Source organism: Sclerotinia sclerotiorum, genomic scaffold (genome assembly GCF_000146945.2).
Source record: "Sclerotinia sclerotiorum 1980 UF-70 scaffold_4 genomic scaffold, whole genome shotgun sequence".
NCBI classification, from domain to species: domain Eukaryota; kingdom Fungi; phylum Ascomycota; class Leotiomycetes; order Helotiales; family Sclerotiniaceae; genus Sclerotinia; species Sclerotinia sclerotiorum.
In genome coordinates, this window is record NW_001820832.1 from 1271149 (window position 1) to 1293997 (window position 22849).

Consider the following 22849-nt stretch of genomic DNA (forward strand, 5'->3'; position numbering starts at 1 on the left):
TGCAATGAAGGATGATGTATGATATTGTTCGCTGAGCTCTTTGGTCGAGAATGGCCCCCTCCAAGTGCTCATGAGTACTTGCTATTGGTCCAACACCCACATCATCATCCCCATTGTCTAAAACTCTTATTTCATCAACAAAGCTTACTACCAAAACCAAGGATCAAATTCTAGGCCCGCGTGAAACCCAAAGGAATCCGGTGAGCCTTGTGAACACTATTTTATTACCTAGACCCCAAATCCAAACCCAAATTCTTCAAGTCAGGAATACTTAATCCCCACTATGAAATAAGGAGGTGGGAACTTGGATGAGAAAGTATCGAAGCCTACAAGGAGGGGCACAGCACAGCTCCTCGTTTTATCGAAAATGAATGAATGAATGAATCAGATCTTTACCAGTTTCGATATCTTCTCCGGTAATTGGAAACCCAAGAAACTTTAGAATTTTTTTTAGAAACCTTATGGAGTATATCCAAGCGTCTGTCTATATTGAGCCTCACTTACAGACATAGCTTATTTCTGTTGGGTCACTAATGCACATTTTCATTCGCTTTTGAAAACCCTAGGTAGCAAACTCAATACTAATTAATAAATTACAAACTTACAGCGCAATAGGGTGTGCCAAGTCTCAAGGTCTCGAACTTTGATGGGACTACGGGGTTGATAATCAATGAAATCAATGATACTCGAATACGAATGTAGGTATGATGTACGAATTGATGAGCACAATCTACGACGGTACGTGGAAGTGGACCTGTTCCATCACAAGCTCGTCTTCTTCTTGGTTGGGAGGTTGCGGTTCGTAATTCATTATTATGTCCGCTGAAGGGGATTTTCGGCCTGACAGGGACTGGGGATTTCTGTACTATCATATCATATCATGACGGCAACGGCAACTCAAGGCATGGCATGGCAAGTACCATTAGATTTAGATTGGAGCACACCCACCACGAGATCCCAAGCACTCAGCCACCATACACATACGCAGGTGTACGCTTTGAGTCTTGACTCACGAAGGTTCGTTGTTTTCTTGGTAAATAATGTATGGGCGAGTGGATATGATATGCGATATTAGATATCGGATGAACGGCCGCGGACATGCTCTACTTCTAGTATACGGGTTCTGCAGCTTGTACAGCCTTTATTGCTTGCGTGGAAGGGTTTTTGTGGTTTTTGATCGAGTGCGTGTAAGGATATCGCCTTGTAAAATATGATGCGTCCATTAGTTACGAAAAATGTGAGAAATGCGCGTTCGTTCGGAAATGCTGATGGTTCCGGGATGGATGGCTGAATTGAATGCTGGAAACTGGAATGAATGTTACGATGTGTACAAGCGGCATCCTTACACATTTCGTACGATGGATGGTTAATAAGACTGGCAAGTGGACAATTTTGGCTAGCAGGTTTCGTTCTCACCGAGCGAGGTTGATCATCTCACTCAATAGCAAGTTACAGTGTGGTTAGTAGGTCTCACGGAAAGGAAGAAAGGGTATGGCGGATAGTGATAGCATAGTATGGTATAACACGACAAAGGTTGTTTCCAGTTGAGTAGGTAGGCATGGTATCCAATATTATGTTATTGATCCCGTACATTATCTGCACGATCTAGGAAGGCAGAAGTTCATTCTGTCTCATAGAGTCGTAAGTGGGTTGGCTTACTACTAAGGTGGGCAATTTTCCACCCTCTACTTTCTTTCGGTTGGTGAGTCGGTTGGTGAGAGAGTACGAAGGATGTACTGAACCTGTACAACGCATCCCCATCCTAACATTCATGTGTGAGCGTCATTTGGCTATCATCGGTGTAGGCATCAAAGATTAAGGTTGGTTGACAGGTTGAGGAGATCCAGGGGAAAAAACTAGCAAGGCACGAGATCATGAGATCCTCTCTTCGTACGGTAGGACTGGGTGTGGGTTGTGTGGGAAGAGAAATGGAGCTTACATGCCTTCAACCATGCTTGTTTGCTAACAGTTTATGAAAGCACCCAGATCCAAATATCGTAAATGCAAGGTCCGACTCCACACACATAGACATACGGAGTACGCATACTTATACACAGGATTTTAGGTTGGGTTGCGAATGAAGCCGATGTGTACGGATGTACTTACTTCCGAACGGAGAAGGTGGTAAGTCAATCTATTTGATCATCTCCATCCTTCAAAGCTTCGGTTCTGGGATCTCCTCCCATACTCATTGTACTCGGGGTGATAAATGGATGACACAGTCATCTATCTACGTACTGCAGTGCTGCAATGCGGCATCGTTTTGCATCCTTTGCATTGTCTGCTGTATTGAAGGCAGGTACTCGGTTACGGAGTTGGTGATGAAGGGGTAAAATGTGAAGGGAGGGGTGGAATAGACGGATGATACCCTGATGTGAAAATAAAGCGGGCTATGTAGTACGCATGAATGCCAATTTATGAAATGTAAATGTATGATTCAAACTCTAAACTAAGTATCGATCGAATAGATAGCCTCCATACTCGTTTCCTGCACCTGCATTCATGTATTGATGAGGCATAGTATATTGTTGCCAATATGTTGGTGTACCGGTATGTGTCTATTGATGGCATGGCATTAATGCATTTCAAGGTTCGTTATCGATAGTACTGGTCAGAGGGGTAACCTACTATTGGATAATAAGGCAATAAGGTGTCAATTAATTGAGAGCCTGAATGAAATGTACACTAGAAGTATCTCCTTTTCGAATAGGTAGTTGCTGACCTACGCCTACGCATGAATCCCCGGGCACGTGCTAGAAAAGGTACCTGAAAGCTTTAAAATTGATTTGTAATCTGAGGTTCCAGGATCTCATAGGACAATTGATATCGGAATTTCAGATATTCCGACATGAGGTTGAAAAAGCATCGGAATTTAGAGCCCTTGCCGATTCGATTCAAAAGAGGTTTAGTGTGACTTCTTAGGATAGGATTTGCTAATCTCATATGTTGAATTTTATGAGTACCATTCATTGATATAAAAGTATTCAGGAATAGTAAAAGGGAGTGGTGGTTAGAATAGGAAGCCATTAGACTTTTGCTAGAACTACAGAGAATTTCATATGGGCCTCAAACAATAGAAAATATCTGTCTGAATTCTTGCATTCCTCAGTGACTTGTGAAAGGAGGGGTAGCTGTATCTACTGATTTGTATTGTGCATGAGAATTGACCAAAGACAACACAATACAATAGACAGAAATAATAAACATCAATCAAAATGGCTCACTCCTCACCACCAAATATATCTCTTCTCAGTAGGGACCAATTTGACGCTCACGATGAAGTATACCACCTTTATTTGGAGCTTGCGAGTTCCGGATTCATTCCACACTAACTGACTTACACTGGCAGGGACATTCAAGCGCAAGTGATTCAGAGTATCAGCATGCACTAGAGGTAAGTTTATCTAGTCTCCTTTTCTCAGAGGTCTGCAAATGCATTGAAGCTTACGAAATGCCATCTTCCCACAGGTAGTCTTTGATGCTCAAAATGCGCATCGTAGGAAATCATCCCTCGTAACAGCCGATACACCTCTTGCGACCTTCCAGCGAAGAAAAAACACAGAATGCTATGTGCACGCACTGCTGGAGAGCCAGCGTAAAGCTGGTAGAGCATCGAGTAGTGGATTGGAAGGTATAGCAGAGACTTTGGCTCCCTGCAGGGTTGCAAGTGATTCGGATGGAATTCGTGAAGGGGAGGACAAATCACTAGACCCGAAAATACACAACCACGTCACAGAAGAGGAAGATTGCGGGCAGGTTGATGAGACTTCTTGGAGAGATACTATCAAAGCGAAAGATGCGGCACAAGTGGTTGAAGATGATGCAAGTGGGAAGGTGGAATTCCAAACTGATGGTATCGATGCGGGCGCGACACATAGTCGTCTTCTTACAAAGAAACAACTTTCCGATATGGCATGGGGAGTCAGGGAATTGAGCAAGAGGTTGGGGAGTATTAGATTGAAGTTGAAGGTCAGGACGGTTTTTATTCTTACAAAGGCGCATGATGAGAGCTTGATTGCGAATACAAGAGAGGTTACTAGATGGCTTTTGAGCCTAGAAAGACAGGTTAGATACACGGTTTATGTCGAGGAAAATCTGCGGGATAGTAAGAAATTCGATGCGAAGGGACTACTGGATGAGTTGGAGAAGGCTGGGGAGGGACAGGTTAATGGAGATAAGCATAAGAGGTTGAGATACTGGTCATCAAATATGTGCAGGACAAGGCCGCATACGTTTGATTTCATCGTTACTCTAGGGGGTGATGGTACAGTTCTTTATGCAAGCTGGCTGTTCCAAAGAATAGTACCTCCGGTTCTAAGTTTTGCGCTGGGAAGTCTAGGGTTTCTTACCAAGTTCGATTTTGGAGATTTCGAGAAACAGTTAACGACTGCATTCAGAGATGGAGTTACTATTAGTCTCAGGCTGAGATTTGAGGGTACAGTAATGAGGAGCCAGTCGAGAAGAACTAAGGCTGTTGAAAATGGCGAGAATGGTGATGAAAATTCAGCCCCCATAAGAGATCTAGTGGAGGAGTTGGTAGGTGAGGAAATGGGTGAAGAGAGAACTCATCGACCAGACGGCACATATGAGATTCTCAATGATATTGTGGTTGATCGAGGACCAAACCCCAGTAAGTAAATACTCTTTCGCCTCATCCATAGATATTCTTCATCAGCATGTGACTTACACGCAACAGCAATGTCTTCAATCGAGATCTTCGGCGACGATGAGCACTTCACCTCTGTCCAAGCTGATGGCGTATGTGTCGCCACACCTACTGGTTCCACAGCCTACAATCTCGCCGCAGGTGGCTCTCTTTGCCACCCCGAAAATCCCGTCATCCTCGTGTCAGCTATCTGCGCACACACTCTTTCCTTCCGTCCCATTATCCTTCCAGACACTATTGTACTCCGTCTCGGCGTTCCGTACGATGCGAGAACGAGCAGTTGGGCGAGCTTTGATGGGAGAGAGAGGGTGGAATTGGCTCCTGGGGATTATGTGACGATTAGTGCCAGTCGCTATCCATTTGCTAATGTGATGCCCCAGGGGAGGAGGAGTGAGGATTGGGTTAATAGTATTAGTGGGAAGTTGGGCTGGAATACGAGACAGAGACAGAAGGGGTATAAGGAGTGGTCTTCATGAGGAGGTGACCGTTGAAGGGTCTCATTTTAGGATGGGAAAAGGTGGGGGAGAAAGGGCGGTGGATCCTGCGCGGAGAAACAAAGAGGGATAGGGGAGAAGTGGGTTATGACATGATATAACGGGAGTTTACAACTATATTCGCAATTGCAGCGGTCAGTGGCAACCATAATGTAGGACTCCATAGCTGTGATTAAGATGGTTGCTAGAAATTCCCACCAGCTAAAGACATTATCTTCGATACTGACCTTTGCCACAAATTCTTCTTGAGCGGACAAGCCAACCGCTAGTCCTTACGCTGTACCGGACACAAGTTAGGCCTCCCTCCCGTATAGAAAGAGTATTAGCCTCTTCAATCCAGTCCCACCCCCTTAGAATTCCATAATTTAATCATGTGATAAATCAGTGACGAGGACGCACAAGTCCCTTTCTAACAGGTTTTATACTGGAATTGTGAAAATTTAACGAGTTTAATTAAAACACCGGGATCTCCGGGATATATACAAGACTTACAAAATATAATAGAGCTTGGCTATACCAGATGGAATACTTCGATTTATCAAATCTGGTATCAAAAGGTTGCTGGTGTTAAAATATATATAGATAACGTCTTTTATATAGGATTTTTGCAGATTAATACCGGTAAATTACTTGAATTTTGTCGCTGAACCTGTGATTTCCTTGAAGCGGTCACATGATAAGTTTATACCGGCATCAGAATATAGGCCGACATTCCGATATTCACCAAAGATAGGAAATTCTTACGGTACAACCAGGTTTCCGGTATATCAAATCCTACCAGTCATGATCTCAAAGGGTTTGAACCAGTGTTTGAACTTTAGAGCACAGCCTCGAAGTCGTGGTTATCTGATCTTGCGTTGGAATAACCTTAAGTCTACTTTCTTCTACAATTGGCCTGGCGGGTCTCCCTTCCGGAGAATGGAAATTTCCATCTTGCTCGAGAGTTAATGCGCACATCACGCTGATATGCAATAACACGCGAGAGATGAATTTCCGTCTCCTCCTTTAAAGATATAGAGAATTTCTATTTGTCAATACAGTTGAGACCCATAAGAGGATCTGATGTCTTTTATATTTAAGTTCTGTGTGGAATTTTTGAGTGGCTGAGTCTCAAATGGTTTTTATGGGTTTTCTTGGCTTGGCTTCGGTGTTGTTGTTCGTAATGATGTTTTTTTTTCCCAAAATACACTATCCCAATTTGTTATTCAAGTGATCTAAGTAGGATTTAGAATTTTTATGAGTCTCCAGAAAGTTGTTAAAGGGGTTCATGTTTGCTAGCGCATCGTGCTTTTCTGATGAATTCGTATTTGACCCACGTCTCTCGGCAACCATTGAAGAAGCCCCATATTGAAGTTGACGTATTGAGAAAAAGATAAAACAGCAGTATTCGTCTTGAATTCAGGATGCAGATACTTCGATATCGAATATTTACTCGCTTTCCTAGGTCCATTCACAAAGTTTTATAATGAGTACCTATGCTCTGATCGGCTTGGCGGCGGCAGCTTCGGCAGCTGTGCTCGAGCTACCGATTGTAAGCCTAAATGAATACGTACGTTACTTCTATCATTCAATAATAAGTTGACGGAAACTAACCCTAGAGCTACCTTTAGAACTCTGTGGTGTTGGACATTGGCACTCCAGCAAAACCATACAGACTCTTGTTTGACACAGGATCCGCAACTTCATGGGTTACTGGGCGCAATTGTACCGACAGTGCATGTCCTAGCCGCAGCGGTTTTGTCCGCACTCCATACAATGACCTAGACTCATCTTCTTCGGTCGCTTTAGGCGTTTCTGGCAGTATTGAGTATATCTCTGGTGGTGTTGATGGTTCTATATTCCAAGATGTGTTCTCCGATAAGAATGCCCTCGCATGGAAGCAAACTTTCCTTGCTGTATCATATGATGAGAAAGATACCTTCCTGGCCGCCGATGGACTCCTCGGCATGGCCTTTTCGTCCATTGCGGTGGAGAATACAACGACTTGTGTCGAAACACTCATTTGGGAGGATAAATTGGATGAACCCCGTTTCGCCGTCTACTACGGCACAAATTTGAACAATACCGGTGTTCAGGACGGTATTCTCACTATCGGTGGTAGTCACGAAGATACCTATGTTGATGGTGAAGTAACTTACGTGCCTCTGCGCCGCGAAGATCCATATCAAGTCTGGCGCGCTCCCCTTCGCTCCGTCAACGTATTGGTCGCTCACGACAACGCCATCATCAGCACACACGTTGGAAAAGCACCCACCACCAACGCTCCAGCAGGCACGTTTCCCAAGACCAACACCACATGGCCATTATACGGCACCGGATTTTCAGTCTTCGACACCGGCTCGGGAGGTATCTCGCTCCCCAGCCAACTCATCGAACCCGTGTACTTCAATTTAGGGTGGAATCTCTCAAAACTTTACAGTGGTGAGGAGCGTTGGAAATGCGAAGATTTGAATTCGACGTGGGCGATTTCGTTCACGTTTGGGGAGGACGACGAGAGTAGTGATAAGACGTTTTCGATTAGAGGTGATGAGATCTGGTTGGCCGCGGATGATTGCATGCCTCCTTTTGGAGACAGCGGCAATAATGATTTTGCGTTGCTTGGGGCTTCGTTCTTGAGGAGATTTTATTCGATCTGGGACTTTGGGGGTAAATCGGTCGAGACTTATGAGCCTAGGGTCGGTTTTGGAAAACTCAAGGAGGAGTATGATTATATAAATTATTAGTATGACTTTTTATGGATTGCAGGGACGAAATTCATCTGATTTGAACGAAGGTTCATATGTTTATTTATGGTTTATTTGCAGGAATAGTATAGTACTAGCATGTATTATTCAGCTTTATATAAATACTCTCATAATGAAAAATAGATCAATAATTATATATAAGTATTCTACTATTTGATCCAGTCATTTGATTCATATAGAAATAATCAAGATTTCGAAGCAATGTATTCCCATCATCAATCCCTTTTCGTTTTTCCTTTCTCCTCTTCTTAAAGCTATACTCTACTCTCTTCCGTTCTATCTTATATTCTTTTCTCCCCCTTAAATTAAAATGAATCGAATAAGCGATTGATCATCTACCCTAAAGCAAAGGAATATCTACAGCAAGAATATTATATATTTTTCGTTTATTAGCTTATTGAAATTCATAACGATATGAATTAACGATTTCTTAAATATACCAATCTATCTATATCTCTTCCTCTTCCTCTTCTGCTCAAATATCCAGCTCTATCTCCCATTCAAAGTAGCCAGTCAGTGAGTCAGTCAGCGATTAATTAATAAACCTCCTATTCTTAATTGACTAACTGACTGATAATATATTATCACTATTATTGATTTATTGGATTAATGGATAAGTTAAATTATTGATCAGTTAATATATGATCTTTATTTGATAATTAAATTATTGAAAAATGAAAATGTACTTATTCCCTGCCCTCTTCCCTTTCCTCTTTTTTCTTTTTCTTTCCCTTTCCCCCCTCTCTTTCCCTTTCCCCTTTCTCTCTTCCTCTCCCTTTCCCTTATACTCTACTCTTCCCCCCCTCCCCCCCCCCCGCTCCCTTTTTCTTTTTCTATTTATTTTCTTTTCAAAAGTATTCTCTTTTTGAAAAAAAATAAAAAATAAATTAATCATATTTTAATTGATCATTTAGCTATCAATTGGAATTTAACCTCGCTGATTAATTAACAATATTTTCAAAATTCAGTTTGCTAGCTTAGTTTATTCGTTGTCAATCAATAATTATAATCAGCTAGCTGATTGATTAGTTTGATTAGCCACTCTGCCCCTATTAGATCTATCAATAATAAAATTCAAAAAACTTCTAGTCTCGTTGTTTAAGAATATGTGTGAGTCATGAATCAATGGAGAAACGGAATCGCTTGAAAATAATATATTTCGGGGTTTGTTAATATAGTGATAAGAGGAAATGAAATTTAGTGGTATGTAAGGTGGATATCACTGTTATAGGTTTCACTATATATCGCTATTTATCGTCTAACTTACCTTATCAGATCTTCCCTTACCTCATCTATATATTGAATCAAATCCTGTGCCCTACATGAGGTTTTAACATATTCTCTTCTCATACCCCTTCGACCAATTCCCAACGACTCCCCTATAATTCCCCCTTCGTCTCATTCCCCACTTCTTTCCCATTCCTCCCCTTCCCTTCCAAAACACCCATAAAATCCTTCACCAACTTCTCATGACTTTCCTGCAACGTCGTCTTTATGAACCCCATCAACATCCTACTCGCCCTCACCACCCCCTTCTCCTCCAAAACTAATCTCCCATCCCCAAGCATCAACGAACTTTCCCCCGGCCCCGCTTCCCTCACTATCCACGTCGTGACACTATGAACCCCCATCGGCGCATGCGTAATACTAACCAATCCATCTTCGCGATCTTGGAGACTACTCGTATAAGTGATCTGATCTGGGATAAATCGTTTCGACCAGCCACCCCGCCATCCAGATCCCGTTTCTCCTTCTGAGTTGGCGGATAAGTCGTCGGTTATTTCCCATATCTCGCAGGGACATCGCCTACTGGGTTGGAGTTCTACGGGCTCGAATTTGAAGAAATCTTTGGCGAGAATGTGCGTGGGTGGGAGGAGGGTATGTGCTGTTACGAGCGGGTTCATGGTTATCATTTTCTTGTGGTCGTGGAGTAGGGTGAGCACTTGGGTGATGGGGATGTGAGGGGGAATAGGGGTGAGGGTGAGAGTTTGGTGGGTTGTTGTGAGGACTGTTTGGGGTTGATGTTAGCATAATTGATGTGTTATGAATTGATAGGAGGCTTATGGCAGAGGGGGAAAATGATACTCACAAGACATCATGTCACTGTCAAATTGGATTATATTGAATTAGTTCAGCAAATCGTTCTGGATCTTTCTAAGCTGTATTGAAGCTCGCTCAGATGGGTTGTGTTGCGATTGAGATGTGGTTGGACTTGACATTTCGAGGTCGATTAAGCTGATTGATCATGTTCGTAACGTGTATTGTTTCAAAAGCTAAAGCTAGATCTCCTTTGCTGACGAAATTATACCGAGACATGATTTTGGAAGAGAATTCAACTTACTGTACTGAGATTTTTCAGGAGTCAGAGAATATGATATACTTACGCTGTTTGATTCTTAAGAGAATTTGTTTTGTTATGTTGTCTTTTTGTTATTTACAAAGTTCTCAGTATTGCTTCGGGGAATGAATGTCGTTGGCTTCGGTTTAGATTTTTAGTTTTCCGGAAAAGCTCTTTTCCGGACGGAAACTTTTCAATACAGCCAGCTATAGCTACAGCTAGTAGAAGACTTACAGACTAAAATACTTTAAAACTCTAAACTTTGAAAAAGAGGAGATAGTGGCTTAACCCGAAGTGAAGCCACAAGTAACTCTCATACTCTTTATCATTGTAAGTCACGAGATTCTATGGTATTGTGTACAATACTTGTATCAATACCGGTCGTAATCTTATGAAAAGTTTATTATCTTTATTTTAACCCTGTCTCTATCCACCTAATCCCCAGGTGGAGTCCCCACACGACATGAACTTTTTTCAGCTTGCAGGTTATTATGGAGATATGGAGACAAACTAGAGAGACTCACCAGAAAGAAACTTAGTAATTATTTTCGTTTTTCTCGTGGTGGTCCAAGAAGGAAGTTCTTCCGGTCTCTAGAGCTTTTCACCTTGACTAATTAATTTGTAACGTTACGACTTACGAGATAGCTGAGTTGTCAGTATTATTGAGAATAATTCATGATCAGCTACGTATACGAGTATCATCTACTTGCAGTATGTATGCATCAGTACTTCCTCGGCTAACCGGTACTGGTCAGCGCGGCGGTCCTTCCAACAAACAACTCACGACCTCGGGAGGGAAAGTACGAGCTTGGAGCCACCAGTGAGCTTGATTTATAACATGGAACATCGAGTCTGTTGAAGCTGTGCCACTGTTGTGTCACCGTTACTGTATTCCAAGCCGAACAATCTCCTGTGTACAAGGAAAGAGCCTAGAGGGAATACAATATCATGGGAACTCGATCCACTCCTCTGGATCATCTCCGAATTTTTCACAGCTTTGAGAGTCGAGACTTCAAACCCGTACGATCGTAACTAGACTGAGCCGTCCATGTTAAGATATTTGTCCTTTCACATTCTTACCTCGGCTTTCCTCCGAAGTATCGGATTATCCCATCTTCCATCTTTCACCATCTTATACATGATTCGCTATTTCCTCCCAATCTTAACATTAGATATGAATCTAGACACTTTAGCAAATCAGAGTACCAGGATCCCAACATCTCTTCATTCGACGGAAAAACTCTCTCCAGGAACTCTGAAAATTCTGGAGACGGTAATCAATGACATAAGCCTTGTTCCTTGCTGACCGACCTGGGATTGGATTGCTAGACCTTTTTTTTTTTCTAAAATTTTCTAGGCGCCCGGATATGGCTTATTGAGGCTTGAAAACTTTCGAGTCAAACCGCCAGGATTAATGAGCCACTGCCGTCATTTAGTCCATCCTTGGGATTCTTGTAATCATGATCTTCATGTCTTATTCTGACTTCCTGGAATCATATAACCAATCGCCTACAAGTTGTAGTATAATACCGATTATTGCAACAGAAATCTTGGTACCGCTCGGGGAAGGAAGACACGAAGTAGTGTTTCGGGCCATGTGTTCGGTTAGGCTAGCTTTGAGTCTGGGTAAATAACTGTCTAACAAAATGTTAGCCTTCCCCAAATCCCCAGCTCTCCACATAAAATCTCCAAAGAAATGGAAGGATCCACCAACATCATTTTTTTACCCAGTTTTCAAACAACAAAGTCATTCAATAAGTTGGCGCGCAAATGAGATGCTCTGACAGGCGCCGATCAAATCCACCCTAGGTGTACAACATCGACTCCGTATACGCACCCATGTTGATACTTCATAGATCGTCGTCTGTAGCTGCATACCTCGCGTGATACAGTTGGATGGATTGCTGGAAAGCGTTATGCCTGCATCCAATTTCATGATACCCGAAGTATCTATGTCATCAACAATTCAGGTGAAAAGCTTCACTCTTCGAATTATATCAATCTTATATAATCGAGGGTTGAAATACTTGTAGGAAGGATGGTGCCGACGAACCGTGGATTGGCGGGGAAGGAACGTCCCCCAAAAGTGTTTCCAAATCCATCAAAACCCACATGGCAAGGACAATCCCCGTGCTGATTGACACCCTAAAGGTAAAAACTTGGGAGGATCCATAGGTAAGATTCGGCCCTTCTTTTTCTCTCCACTTGCTGTCTCTCCAGATTCCATTATTCCAACTCTTCTCGTGCTCCATTATTACCCCAGCACTTCAAGCCTTTTCTCTATATAAGCCTTTGTGTCGATCACCACGAAAAACCTCTGAATTCCTCTCTTCCCTATCAGTTCTCGACCTGCTTTGAAAGAAGGTCGACTATTACTTCACTGCGTACAACACCCACATCCTGTCAGCATAGAAAAGGTCTAGTTACCTGATCCAGCACACAAAATGATGATCGGTAACGTCTACTTCATCGCGGCCGTGTCCGTGGTGGGTGGTGCTCTTTTCGGTTTTGATATCTCATCTATGTCCGCTATCATTTCCACCGATGCATATTTGTGTTATTTCGATCAAGGAGGAATGGTCGATGGTAAATGCACGGGTCCAACTCCAAATGTTCAAGGTATGGAATCATTTTCACTCTTATTTGCAAAGTATATCAAAGGCTAACTGGATGCAGGTGGTATCACCGCTTCTATGCCTGCTGGAAGTTGGCTCGGAGCTTTGATCTCAGGTTATATTTCTGATATTCTCGGGAGAAAGAGGGCCATTCAAATCGGTTCTGTGATCTGGTAAACATTTCCCGTTTGCATGTTTTGTATCGAGAACCGGCCTAATCAAGCTGCATAGGATCATCGGTTCAATCATCGTCTGCGCTTCCCAAAACATTCCTATGCTTATCGTCGGACGTATCATCAACGGTCTGTCGGTTGGAATTTGCTCTGCTCAAGTTCCAGTCTATATCACAGAGATCGCACCACCATCCAAGCGTGGAAGACTCGTCGGTTGCCAACAATGGGCTATCACCTGGGGTATCCTCATCATGTTCTACATTTGTTACGGATGCTCGTTCATCAAAGGAACCTCTGCTTTCCGTATTCCATGGGGACTGCAAATGCTTCCCGCCGTCTTCCTATTCTTCGCTCTATTCTTATTGCCTGAATCTCCACGTTGGCTCGCTAGAAAAGACCGTTGGGAAGAGGCTCATCAAGTCTTGTCTCTTGTTCACGGTGGCGGCGACAGCAACTCCCCATTCGTTGCTAAAGAACTGGCAGAAATCAGAGAAGTTGTTGAATTTGAGAGAGCAAACGCTGATGTTACCTACTTGGAGTTGTTCAAGCCCGACATGATTAACCGAACACACATCGGTATCTTCACACAAATTTGGTCTCAACTTACTGGTATGAATGTCATGATGTACTACATTACTTACATCTTCACCATGGCTGGTTTGGGTAGCAATGTTCTTTTGCCTTCCTCCATCCAATTCATTATCAATGTCGTTATGACTGTTCCTGGATTGATCTGGGTCGATAAATTGGGTCGTCGTCCTGTTCTTTTGTTTGGAGCTTTCCTAATGATGCTCTGGCTCTTTATCAACGCTGGTGTCTTGGCTACATACGGAACAGTTCCATACCCAGGTCAATTCTCTAGTGCCGCTGAATCCATCTCTATTACCGGAGCACCATCAAAAGCCGTCATTGCATGCACATACCTCTTCGTTGCATCCTATGCTCCAACATGGGGACCGGTTTCCTGGATCTACCCACCCGAGCTTTACCCTCTCCGCGTCCGTGGAAAAGCCGTCGCTCTCGCTACTTCTGCCAATTGGGCTTTCAACTTCGCTCTTGCATACTTTGTCCCACCTGCGTTTGCCAACATCAGATGGAAGGTATATGTTGTCTTTGGGGTATTTTGTGTTGCCATGTTCCTCCATGTCTACTTCGTATTCCCGGAAACTAGTCAGAAGCCCCTTGAAGAAGTTGAAGCGATCTTTGATTATTCGACCCCTGGCAGCATCAAGTTCTTGGGTACACCAGCCTGGAAGACAGGTGTTGACAAACGTGCAGGACGTTTGGAGAGAGGAGAATTCGATGTGGAGGACAAACTTGGTCCTAGTGCTGCTCATCATGATGATGCTATACCAGTCAATGAGGTTTCTAAATCTGACTTGTAGGTGAGAAGGTAGAGTGGAAATTATATGTGGAGGAGATCAGAAGAAAGGCTTGGCGGAGCTCATTTGAGAGAGCTGGTACGATTTAATGATGTTGTGGCATTCATGAATGGATTGCAATCTGTCGATTGCTAATTTGCTTACGAACTTGCTTGAAATGAGAATCAAGTGGATGGATGTACGAAAATTATGGGATGGCGAATAATAATGAAGGGATTATGTAAAAGGAAAGAAGAATTGGTGGATTATTGATACCCAGATATGTATTTGAAAATGAAATTCAAGAGATTTATATCTTGGTACTTTTATTAGTCTTGCGATGCTGTATTTGAAATGTCGGTGAGTGTTTTGAGTTGAAGATGTGAGTTGAGTGGAAGTGAATTCAGGCAAATGAAAGAGGTGGAAATGGGTAAACTGGGGAACGAGGTAAGGGAGAGCGAGAGTTTTTATAAAATGTACTCGGGATAGTCTTCGAAGAGGGTCCCCAAGCCTTTATAATTCTTATTAAATTTTTAATTTTTTTTTTGAAAAATATATATTGATTCAATTTTTTAATAATTTTTATTCAATTTCCGAGATTGATATTAATATTGATATTCAATTCATTAATAATTATATGTTATATTAAAAGGAATGACCTTACACAGGGAATAGTGGGAAGCTGATAGGGTGTTACGAGGTTTGCCGTCTAGATCACGTGGAAGTGCTCTAGGCTCTCGAGGTGGTTTATAACTAGGCGTCAAGCAGGGACTTAAAGTAATGACAATAATGCAATTCGTAACTAATAGTAGAGTATACTAAATGATTGATCTTGAGCACGAAGCTCTATACAAAGGAAATCCATCTTGATTATATAGACCTTCATGCCTATGGCTAGTCAGGACCGCTGCGTGTGACGCCTCACACCTCCGGGTCACGTGGCATGCCCCGTTTGTATTTAATCACAGGAAAACTCTCTACTCTTGTTTTCCTTCTTCTTTTCTCCTTAGCTTAGTATTTTCTAATACAAGATACTTTACCCAGTATTTGTCACGATTCATTAATTCACGTGACCTCGAGGACCTTTTGGACCTTAGGGTCCCAAGGGTCCTCAAAAGATGATATAGGGTATATAAACATTCATTTAGTCTCGTAGTTAAGGAGCTTCGTGCTCAACTTAGTTATCAATTAGTTTACCTACATTCTACTTGATCTAGTAACGACTTCACTTCCAAGTGAAGACCAGTGATAAAGCCTTAACCCACAACTACCAACCAGACGAAACCTTAGACAGCCGCTGCCTCCAGTATAGTATCGTTACAGTATTCTTGAGTGTGACACCATTCTCTTAGTTCTACGGAAGTGCGAAGCTCTCCTACAGAGAGCTTCTCAATCTAGTTCTAATAGGACTGGTGCCCTGTGCACGTGCTACGCAGGAACCATTCACTTTAACATGTTACTAAAAAAAACTATTAAATAAATTTTTTTAAAAAATTTTGATTTTTAATATATTTTAGATTTTGAGAATATATTGTGGTATATAAATTTAAAAATAAAGATATTAAATTTTCCAATAAATATTTATTGTTTTTTTTTAAAATTGAAATATTGAAATCTTCGTATTAATACTATATAATAACATACACTATATTCTATCTTGAAATCATTTGTCGGAAAGACGAATCAACTATAACGGGAGGATTACTACTGCTGAAAAACCTCAGAGCGCTTTATTATACTTTTAGCTAGCTCCCGTAGATAATATCTCAGCCATAGAATCAAATTGCCTCATGCATTTCTATTTTCCTTCTTCCACCTCCCCACCTTTCTCCTTCCACTTCAACCACCACGCATAAACACCATTCAAATTCCATCATCCCCACGCCATCATAGAAAATCCATATAAGCCCCATCCACGCGGTTCCACCTGTAGTCAAAATAAAAAATAGTACATACTCTAAAGCAAATCTTTTTCGCCCAGTTCAAAAAAAATCAAAAATCACATAGCTCGAAACTTAGTTCTCAAAACGCTAACAGAGCTGAGCTTTTTCATTTAGTCTATGGCTAGCTAAGCTGCAGACTTAATAAGCGCTGAACCCCTAAGTCTCGCTTAGCAGCTTAGTACTTTCCCCGTCTTTGCTTGGAAATAACTTTAACTGTTAGTTGAGAATTAGATCATGTTTTCTTTTCTTCTTCAATTGAGTACAAGTACTTTAGGGGTTTTCGGATTGTAAGGATTGTTCCTTCCCAGATTATCTCACCTAAATGGAGCACCTGTTCATTGTCAAGTCTTAAGTTCAAAACTATGTTCGAGTTAATGGATAAGAAAAGAATTCTGGCAAAAAACATACTTCTATCATCCAATTCTCAATCGACTTTATCGAAAATCCAGCGTATTAATCCTCACAGCGCATCGCCCGAGATTCACTACACCGATATCATTCGGCTACAGCTCTTTGGTTATTTCATACCGGACCAGAACATACCCTATCAATCTATTGTACTATCGACAAATAGTTCTTCAATTGAATATATAACCATGGGCTCGATCGGCGAGGAGAATCAGAATTCTTCAGGTAATTCCGATAACCACATTAACGATGACGTGTCACCATCGATGAAGATGGAAACTCTATTAGTTTCGGAAAACCCGAACTCGCCAAATGTCCAACAATCACAAGAAATCAGCAAGAACGACGCAGTTGATGTGCAGTTCACCGATCCATGCGCCATTTGCATTGAGGGCATGGACGCATCGGAAGAACTCACGAAGATGACATGCTGCCAGAATCTCATTCATAATGAATGTCTTCGAAAATGGATAAATTCCACCATAGAGATGGATCAACAAGAAACTTGCCCCTTGTGTCGACACGTACTTTCAGATTTATTTATTGATATAGTGTTCGATATTGACGAGAAGGAAAGCGTACCGAAGCCAGGTCGATGTTGCGAACTTGATGATATGGAGCTGATTATCGCTGCAAGGTATTTAGAAAACTTACCTGTAGAGCAAAAGAGAGCCCTTTATGATCTTTTTGGGAAAATAGAAGAGGAGGTTTTCGGGATTTCGCTGTGGTCGGATGGAGAAAGGAATCGTCTTCGCGTTGTTTTCTTTCTGTGTAAAAATGACCCCTTGGGCACCGTCATACAAATGCCAGGAGATTCAATTGAAATTGCTCACTGGCGACGGTTGATGGCACTTTTGAACCGGGCGTTGTTACAAATACGAAATGAAGAGCAGGAGCCCGTTCTGTGCTCGACCATTGTTCTTCGTCAACGTCCCTACTACTTTGATTTTTTCCACCCTGATGTTTCCGACGTACACTACGGCTTTATTATCGACTCCGACTACGACCCCCATGATCGGAGATTCTTGTGAATTGTTAACCTTGTTCACGAGTTTCCTTTTCTTTTCCGTTCCAGCGATATCAATTCTATTCGTGGGTTCCAAAATGTACCCCTTCCTAGCTGCATTTGAATATGTCAACGGCTCAGAAGATTTACCGGACCTGGTGTAGGAGTATGTGCGTTCGGTTTAGAGCGAGAGCGTGGAGCGCATGCATTTAGATGCGAGAAAACAGATAATCAAGATGCTTCTTTATCAATTCTGGTTTGGAAAATGTGAACGTGCAATCATTACCGTCAGTGTGATGTCTTTGCTTAAAGAAAAAAGTAGCTTTGTCCTCGTGGTTTTGAGATCTGAGTACTCCATTATATGTGGTTGATCTTTATGAACGCAATTGTGAGATTGACAATCATCTGAATCTAAGTTTGCTGAATCGCCGGTTGTGAAAATTGATACTTGTGATATTTAACTGGGAAATTGGATAATCACTTGAGCATGTGGTATCAAATACCTATCTCGGCAGAGTAAGTATTGGAGGTGGAGGATTTGTGACGGATTTGCAGTAAGGTTGAAACGTGACCGCTGAGTTTTGTTCTACGGGCAGTTTATATCTGTCGCTTGATTCTAATTCCGCATCTGGCACTTTACTTTTAACAAGGGGGGAAGGACATCATGGCTATATTTTGCAGTACCTGTGGATAGAACGCGACTACTATTTTTTGACTCTATGGGGAATTGACAGTCAAAAAGTACCATTGTATTCTATAGAGGAACACCGTTCGTGTATAGACCACCCTTCAACTAAAAAGATAACACATTTTATTCAAAGCTTTCTTGCAGGAGGGAAGGGACTCGTTTTTATTCGAGCAATTGCTCACTCGAGGCTTACATGACATCTCATATTCCGAAGTTCATGTTATGCTTAGGATGAGTCCTGCCTACCTAAGTTCTTCAAGCGGATTACTATACATAATCTGTGAGTTGATGTGGATCCAAAACCATGAAAATGGCGAAATGTTTTGTTAGACCTGGGTGTCACGAGAGGAATGAAAGAGGATTTGAACACACAGACTAGAATTGGGCAGTGCATGTATACCCTATTGAGTCGTCTTCTTCGATTTTGGGCCCAATAGAAGGCCACTTGACCTTCCAACTTAACCATCCTCGCTCGAACTTCCCAGTATTTTTGACATAATCACTCAGTCATTCAAATGGTATATTTCGAGTAATCATGGTAACTCAAGAAAAGCGACCTGATATTCCGAAAAAGCTACTTCCTAGTCGAAGCCAGATGAACATGAGTCCAATTGACCCTAAGGGAAAAGAACCACCTTCGTTCCAGATCAATGCAGTTGAAAAGGTGTAATGACCTCGAGGACAATCCATCACAGAGTATGCCTCAGCACACAAGTGTCCATAAGCGTTCCTCCATTCATTTGAAAGTGTCCTCCAAAGTGTGACCATAAATGTCCTCGTTCGTAACCCTTTTTCGTGCAAAAGCCCAGAACTCCATTGCCATGTTAATTTATTTCCCTCCACAAACCCATCGCGATCATATCGTTCCGTTTTCGATGAGGTAATTGCCGAGATGTGGTAAATTTAACGGTGCTGTAAAATTTGTTAGTGGTTATTCCATTCCATTTTGACGATCGTAGGATGTGCGTGGTGAAGTGAGATGGCGCCTAGATTGTGTGAGCGTACCTTGACGAATCCAATATCAGATGCCTTCTCTCTGAAGCATTGTCTGCAGATGTTGAGACCGTATTTGCGGATCAAACCGGCCTTGTGTGTGCAAACGCGGCTGTAAATAATTATTAGAAACGAAATTCTTCAATTGAGATCCTTGATAGAATCGTAGTGAAATCGATTCTCCACATACCATCCGCGGGCTCCCTTTCCGTAGGTACGGGGTCTGGACATCCAAACTGATTCGTGAGACATGTTGTCTGATTTTGGCGAAGACTGTTGTCGGCGGTGGTGAGTTCTTGAAGTTTGCGAGAATCGTTGTCGTGGAGTTCGTAATGTTCAGATTAACTGGAAGGGCTTATTGAAATCTAAGCGAAGTTTCCCACAAATGGAGTTTTTTATAAAAGCCTGAGAATTGAGGCAAGATTTCATGCGAGCGGAATAACGAAAATCCGCATGAAAGGCTTTCAGACTTTGTAGTAGCCTTGCAGATGAAATCCCAGCCTCATTTTACAGCCTTGTTTTCTTATCATCGAGTAACGCAGTATTGCTGCAGCGAAGAAAGAGTAAACAAATAATATCAACAACCAAATCTCCGTTTGCTCTTCTGAAATTCACTTCACAAAAGTCAAAGATGGTAATAAACTCTAGGAATTCACTCATTCCATCCATGATACTACTATTACTAATAATGATACAGTCTAAAGATTCAAATCACACTTATGTACATTTCACCCTTTCTCGCACAGCAGATCTTTTCGAGGACTTCTGCAAAGATAAACTTCCCGACGATGACATTTACGTACCACCTCACAATCAACCTATAAATCCAGAAGATGAAGACGATGTGGTCCCCGATCAACATGCGGCATTTGGTATTCAGCGGGCAACTCAAAAGACAAAAGAACCAGCTTGGAAAGATTTGGGATTGGCGGAACTGATGAAGAAAGGTCCCGGTGGAAAAAATGGGAATGAAGGAGGAAGCTATAAGGGTATTAGAAGTCTTCCGAGGTGAAAAGTTACGTAGATGAGTCTGGAGTTGAAGAGTGTATAGTATATTGGGAACTTATGATGGAGGAGTTTGGCATGCAACAACTAATTGAGGGATTCCGGAGTCGGGAGTTAAATGTCACTGGCTAAGAAAGACCGGATTTATGGTGTTACAGGCACATTTATGTTTTAACACCAAGGATATCATCATGTTGCGGGAAGCATGAATAGCTCAGAGAAAGCAGTGCGATACAATTCAATTTTTATCTTTTATAAAGAAGTATCGAAGGACTTGAGTCGCTAATGACTCGGATTCATTCGAACCTACTTACAAAGATATGGGCGAGGATCATGAAATCGAGACGCTCTGAACGGGTCTTCGACTCTATTTTCCCCAAGCTAGTCAGTGGCTGTACGTCCCTGTTTCGACCTAAGAGCCTTTCTAAAGTATTCTATGGAGGTTTGGTGTGGAATCCTTCGGTGAATATATCTCTACAAGCACCTTGCCAGATACCATCAGCATTTTGAGTCCTAAAGGTAGGAGAGCAAGCCCTGTGACACAATACCTCAACGAGTCTAGACTCGGAGAGAATCGTTTAACGTAGAAAAGTTACGGAAATAGTGACGGCCATATGTTCACTTCGATATCGTATCTAGTCGAATAAAACGACTGCGGGACAGACGAAAGACCTAATTCAACCATAAACTCCATGCGAATGATGCCCCTTTGCGCCCCAACATATGATCATGGAAACCAGTGGGAATGGAAAGCTCAAATGGTACCTCCCTCCCTTCTAACTCTTGGCCAAAAATGCCTCTCTTTCCACCACTTCCTCCTGAAACTTAACCAAGAACACAGTCTTTCCAGGCCACAGTTCTCCCTCCTCACCCCTTCCCACACTATGCGCCGTCACCCTAGCTGGGAACCCCGCTCCGTCACAAACACCCTCGATAATACCCGCAACGAACGCCGCACAGTTCAACTGGTTCATCTCTTTAGGGACACTAATATATTGATTCACCAGAGGTTCATTGTCCGATATCATGTATTCTTCTGGAGTATCTGGATTTGAAGATTTCTCGAGGGCATCTGCTGGTCGGGAAAAGAGATGACGCCAGAGAACAGTGGTTATGAATTGGAGAAGGGCGATGATGTTTAGAGGGCGTGTTTGGGTACGTGGAGGTTCGCGGTATATAAGAAGATCGAGGAGTTTGAGGCCGATCGGGTGACCTTGGACATTCAGTCTGTAGTTTCATTTTAGAATCTGATATATAGGATTCTAGGGTACCGGCCATGTATAATCTTACCGCTTCTCAAGATCTTGAATACCAGTAACCCGTCTTTGCGCATAACTAACCATCTCCCCGAATAGATATGCAAAGCTAGCCTGGCTTAACTCCTGTGTTTTACTACGATTCAATGGTCTATGATATATCGTTTTGCCGGTCGAAGGATATCGTAGCCCTGACTGGGAGCCTCGTTGAGGATGAGAAGATTGGCCAGCCAACGGCGGTTTTACCGGCTGAGAGGACATTTTATTTTTTAATTATTGGTCGCGTGTACTTGGATAGTGTAACTCTCAAGGTATTACAAGTGTTTTGCAGATTTGAGAGTTGTATGAAGTCGGATGTATGTTTTGGTAGTGTTTGTCGCAAGGCTGTGGAAATTGAGAGTGAGGTCGATGTCAAGCGAGGGGGTTCAATCGATATCATCATCATTTACATTCGGCAAAGTCGTGGCTCCTTATACACAGTTGTCAAATGTAGAACCATATCTACTCCTATTGATTAATGCGTAGTCTATTCTAACCTAATTGAGGCAGATCATCTGTAAAATTGTTTTGGACTTTTCACTCCTGATATTTTAATATTATGGGTTTTGCTTTTGGAAACTCGTAAGACTGGCACCGATTTCCGCTCCGTTCAAACAGCAAACAAGCAAGCTCACACGTCATCTTTGTACAATTTATAAACAACAGACCAAGATTTCCTTCAATGGTTTTCTCACAGAGTCGAACTTGAGTACATAATGGTGTTATCTCTAGGGCAAATTCTCAAGGGGAAAAGGGATCGTATCAGCTTCTAGAGGCATTGAAAGCTCCACCGTTTTCAAAGGACAACATGAACCAATCAATTCGCGTCACACCACATTGTACATATTCGGGGTTTAACTGTCTTTTTCCAAAAGAACTATCAGTCATGACCACTTACTGATTGTTTATGCAGTGCTGTGGTGAAAACCGCATTGGGTGATCAAAAGATCGCCCTGAACCGCGAGCATAAGCGGTATCAAAATCCTGCTATAGCATCGTGTCAACATATTCGTGCATTACTTGATATTGTCGGCGAAAGAGACCATAACTTAGAAATTGATGAGACCGAACCTCTCAGTCTTATCCTTGAATGAATGGAGAATGATCTGAGATCCATATT

General features: G+C 42.2%; 12 protein-coding genes across 12 annotated transcripts; 6 read left to right on the forward strand and 6 right to left on the reverse strand.

Moving 5' to 3' along the window:
- Window positions 1-496: 496 nt before the first annotated feature.
- SS1G_03574 (predicted protein) lies at window positions 497-872 on the reverse strand (the record flags this gene model as incomplete). The annotated part of the gene is made up of 2 exons (XM_001595435.1): window positions 497-562; window positions 606-872. The coding sequence occupies 2 exons, from the start codon at window positions 870-872 to the stop codon at window positions 497-499; spliced, it is 333 nt and encodes a 110-aa protein (XP_001595485.1).
- Window positions 873-3215: 2343 nt separating this feature from the next.
- SS1G_03575 (hypothetical protein) lies at window positions 3216-5142 on the forward strand (the record flags this gene model as incomplete). Its single annotated transcript, XM_001595436.1, has 4 exons — window positions 3216-3281; window positions 3350-3394; window positions 3469-4630; window positions 4697-5142. The coding sequence occupies 4 exons, from the start codon at window positions 3216-3218 to the stop codon at window positions 5140-5142; spliced, it is 1719 nt and encodes a 572-aa protein (XP_001595486.1).
- Window positions 5143-6625: 1483 nt separating this feature from the next.
- On the forward strand, window positions 6626-7883 carry SS1G_03576 (hypothetical protein; the record flags this gene model as incomplete). The annotated part of the gene is made up of 2 exons (XM_001595437.1): window positions 6626-6691; window positions 6771-7883. The coding sequence occupies 2 exons, from the start codon at window positions 6626-6628 to the stop codon at window positions 7881-7883; spliced, it is 1179 nt and encodes a 392-aa protein (XP_001595487.1).
- A 1400-nt stretch (window positions 7884-9283) lies between these two features.
- On the reverse strand, window positions 9284-10000 carry SS1G_03577 (predicted protein; the record flags this gene model as incomplete). The annotated part of the gene is made up of 2 exons (XM_001595438.1): window positions 9284-9912; window positions 9994-10000. 2 exons carry the CDS (start codon window positions 9998-10000, stop codon window positions 9284-9286), a joined length of 636 nt encoding a protein of 211 aa, XP_001595488.1.
- Window positions 10001-10964: 964 nt separating this feature from the next.
- On the reverse strand, window positions 10965-12083 carry SS1G_03578 (predicted protein; the record flags this gene model as incomplete). The annotated part of the gene is made up of 4 exons (XM_001595439.1): window positions 10965-10979; window positions 11323-11388; window positions 11756-11880; window positions 12080-12083. The coding sequence occupies 4 exons, from the start codon at window positions 12081-12083 to the stop codon at window positions 10965-10967; spliced, it is 210 nt and encodes a 69-aa protein (XP_001595489.1).
- Window positions 12084-12686: 603 nt separating this feature from the next.
- Window positions 12687-14415, forward strand: SS1G_03579 (hypothetical protein; the record flags this gene model as incomplete). Its single annotated transcript, XM_001595440.1, has 3 exons — window positions 12687-12861; window positions 12919-13030; window positions 13089-14415. 3 exons carry the CDS (start codon window positions 12687-12689, stop codon window positions 14413-14415), a joined length of 1614 nt encoding a protein of 537 aa, XP_001595490.1.
- A 2515-nt stretch (window positions 14416-16930) lies between these two features.
- On the forward strand, window positions 16931-17773 carry SS1G_03580 (predicted protein; the record flags this gene model as incomplete). Its single annotated transcript, XM_001595441.1, has 1 exon — window positions 16931-17773. One exon carries the CDS (start codon window positions 16931-16933, stop codon window positions 17771-17773), a length of 843 nt encoding a protein of 280 aa, XP_001595491.1.
- Window positions 17774-18979: 1206 nt separating this feature from the next.
- SS1G_03581 (hypothetical protein) lies at window positions 18980-19204 on the reverse strand (the record flags this gene model as incomplete). The annotated part of the gene is made up of 1 exon (XM_001595442.1): window positions 18980-19204. One exon carries the CDS (start codon window positions 19202-19204, stop codon window positions 18980-18982), a length of 225 nt encoding a protein of 74 aa, XP_001595492.1.
- Window positions 19205-19339: 135 nt separating this feature from the next.
- Window positions 19340-19681, reverse strand: SS1G_03582 (40S ribosomal protein S29; the record flags this gene model as incomplete). Its single annotated transcript, XM_001595443.1, has 3 exons — window positions 19340-19348; window positions 19442-19541; window positions 19620-19681. The coding sequence occupies 3 exons, from the start codon at window positions 19679-19681 to the stop codon at window positions 19340-19342; spliced, it is 171 nt and encodes a 56-aa protein (XP_001595493.1).
- A 379-nt stretch (window positions 19682-20060) lies between these two features.
- On the forward strand, window positions 20061-20441 carry SS1G_03583 (hypothetical protein; the record flags this gene model as incomplete). Its single annotated transcript, XM_001595444.1, has 2 exons — window positions 20061-20063; window positions 20127-20441. 2 exons carry the CDS (start codon window positions 20061-20063, stop codon window positions 20439-20441), a joined length of 318 nt encoding a protein of 105 aa, XP_001595494.1.
- Window positions 20442-21210: 769 nt separating this feature from the next.
- Window positions 21211-21951, reverse strand: SS1G_03584 (hypothetical protein; the record flags this gene model as incomplete). The annotated part of the gene is made up of 2 exons (XM_001595445.1): window positions 21211-21661; window positions 21725-21951. The coding sequence occupies 2 exons, from the start codon at window positions 21949-21951 to the stop codon at window positions 21211-21213; spliced, it is 678 nt and encodes a 225-aa protein (XP_001595495.1).
- Window positions 21952-22537: 586 nt separating this feature from the next.
- SS1G_03585 (predicted protein) lies at window positions 22538-22823 on the forward strand (the record flags this gene model as incomplete). Its single annotated transcript, XM_001595446.1, has 2 exons — window positions 22538-22581; window positions 22643-22823. 2 exons carry the CDS (start codon window positions 22538-22540, stop codon window positions 22821-22823), a joined length of 225 nt encoding a protein of 74 aa, XP_001595496.1.
- Window positions 22824-22849: the final 26 nt, after the last annotated feature.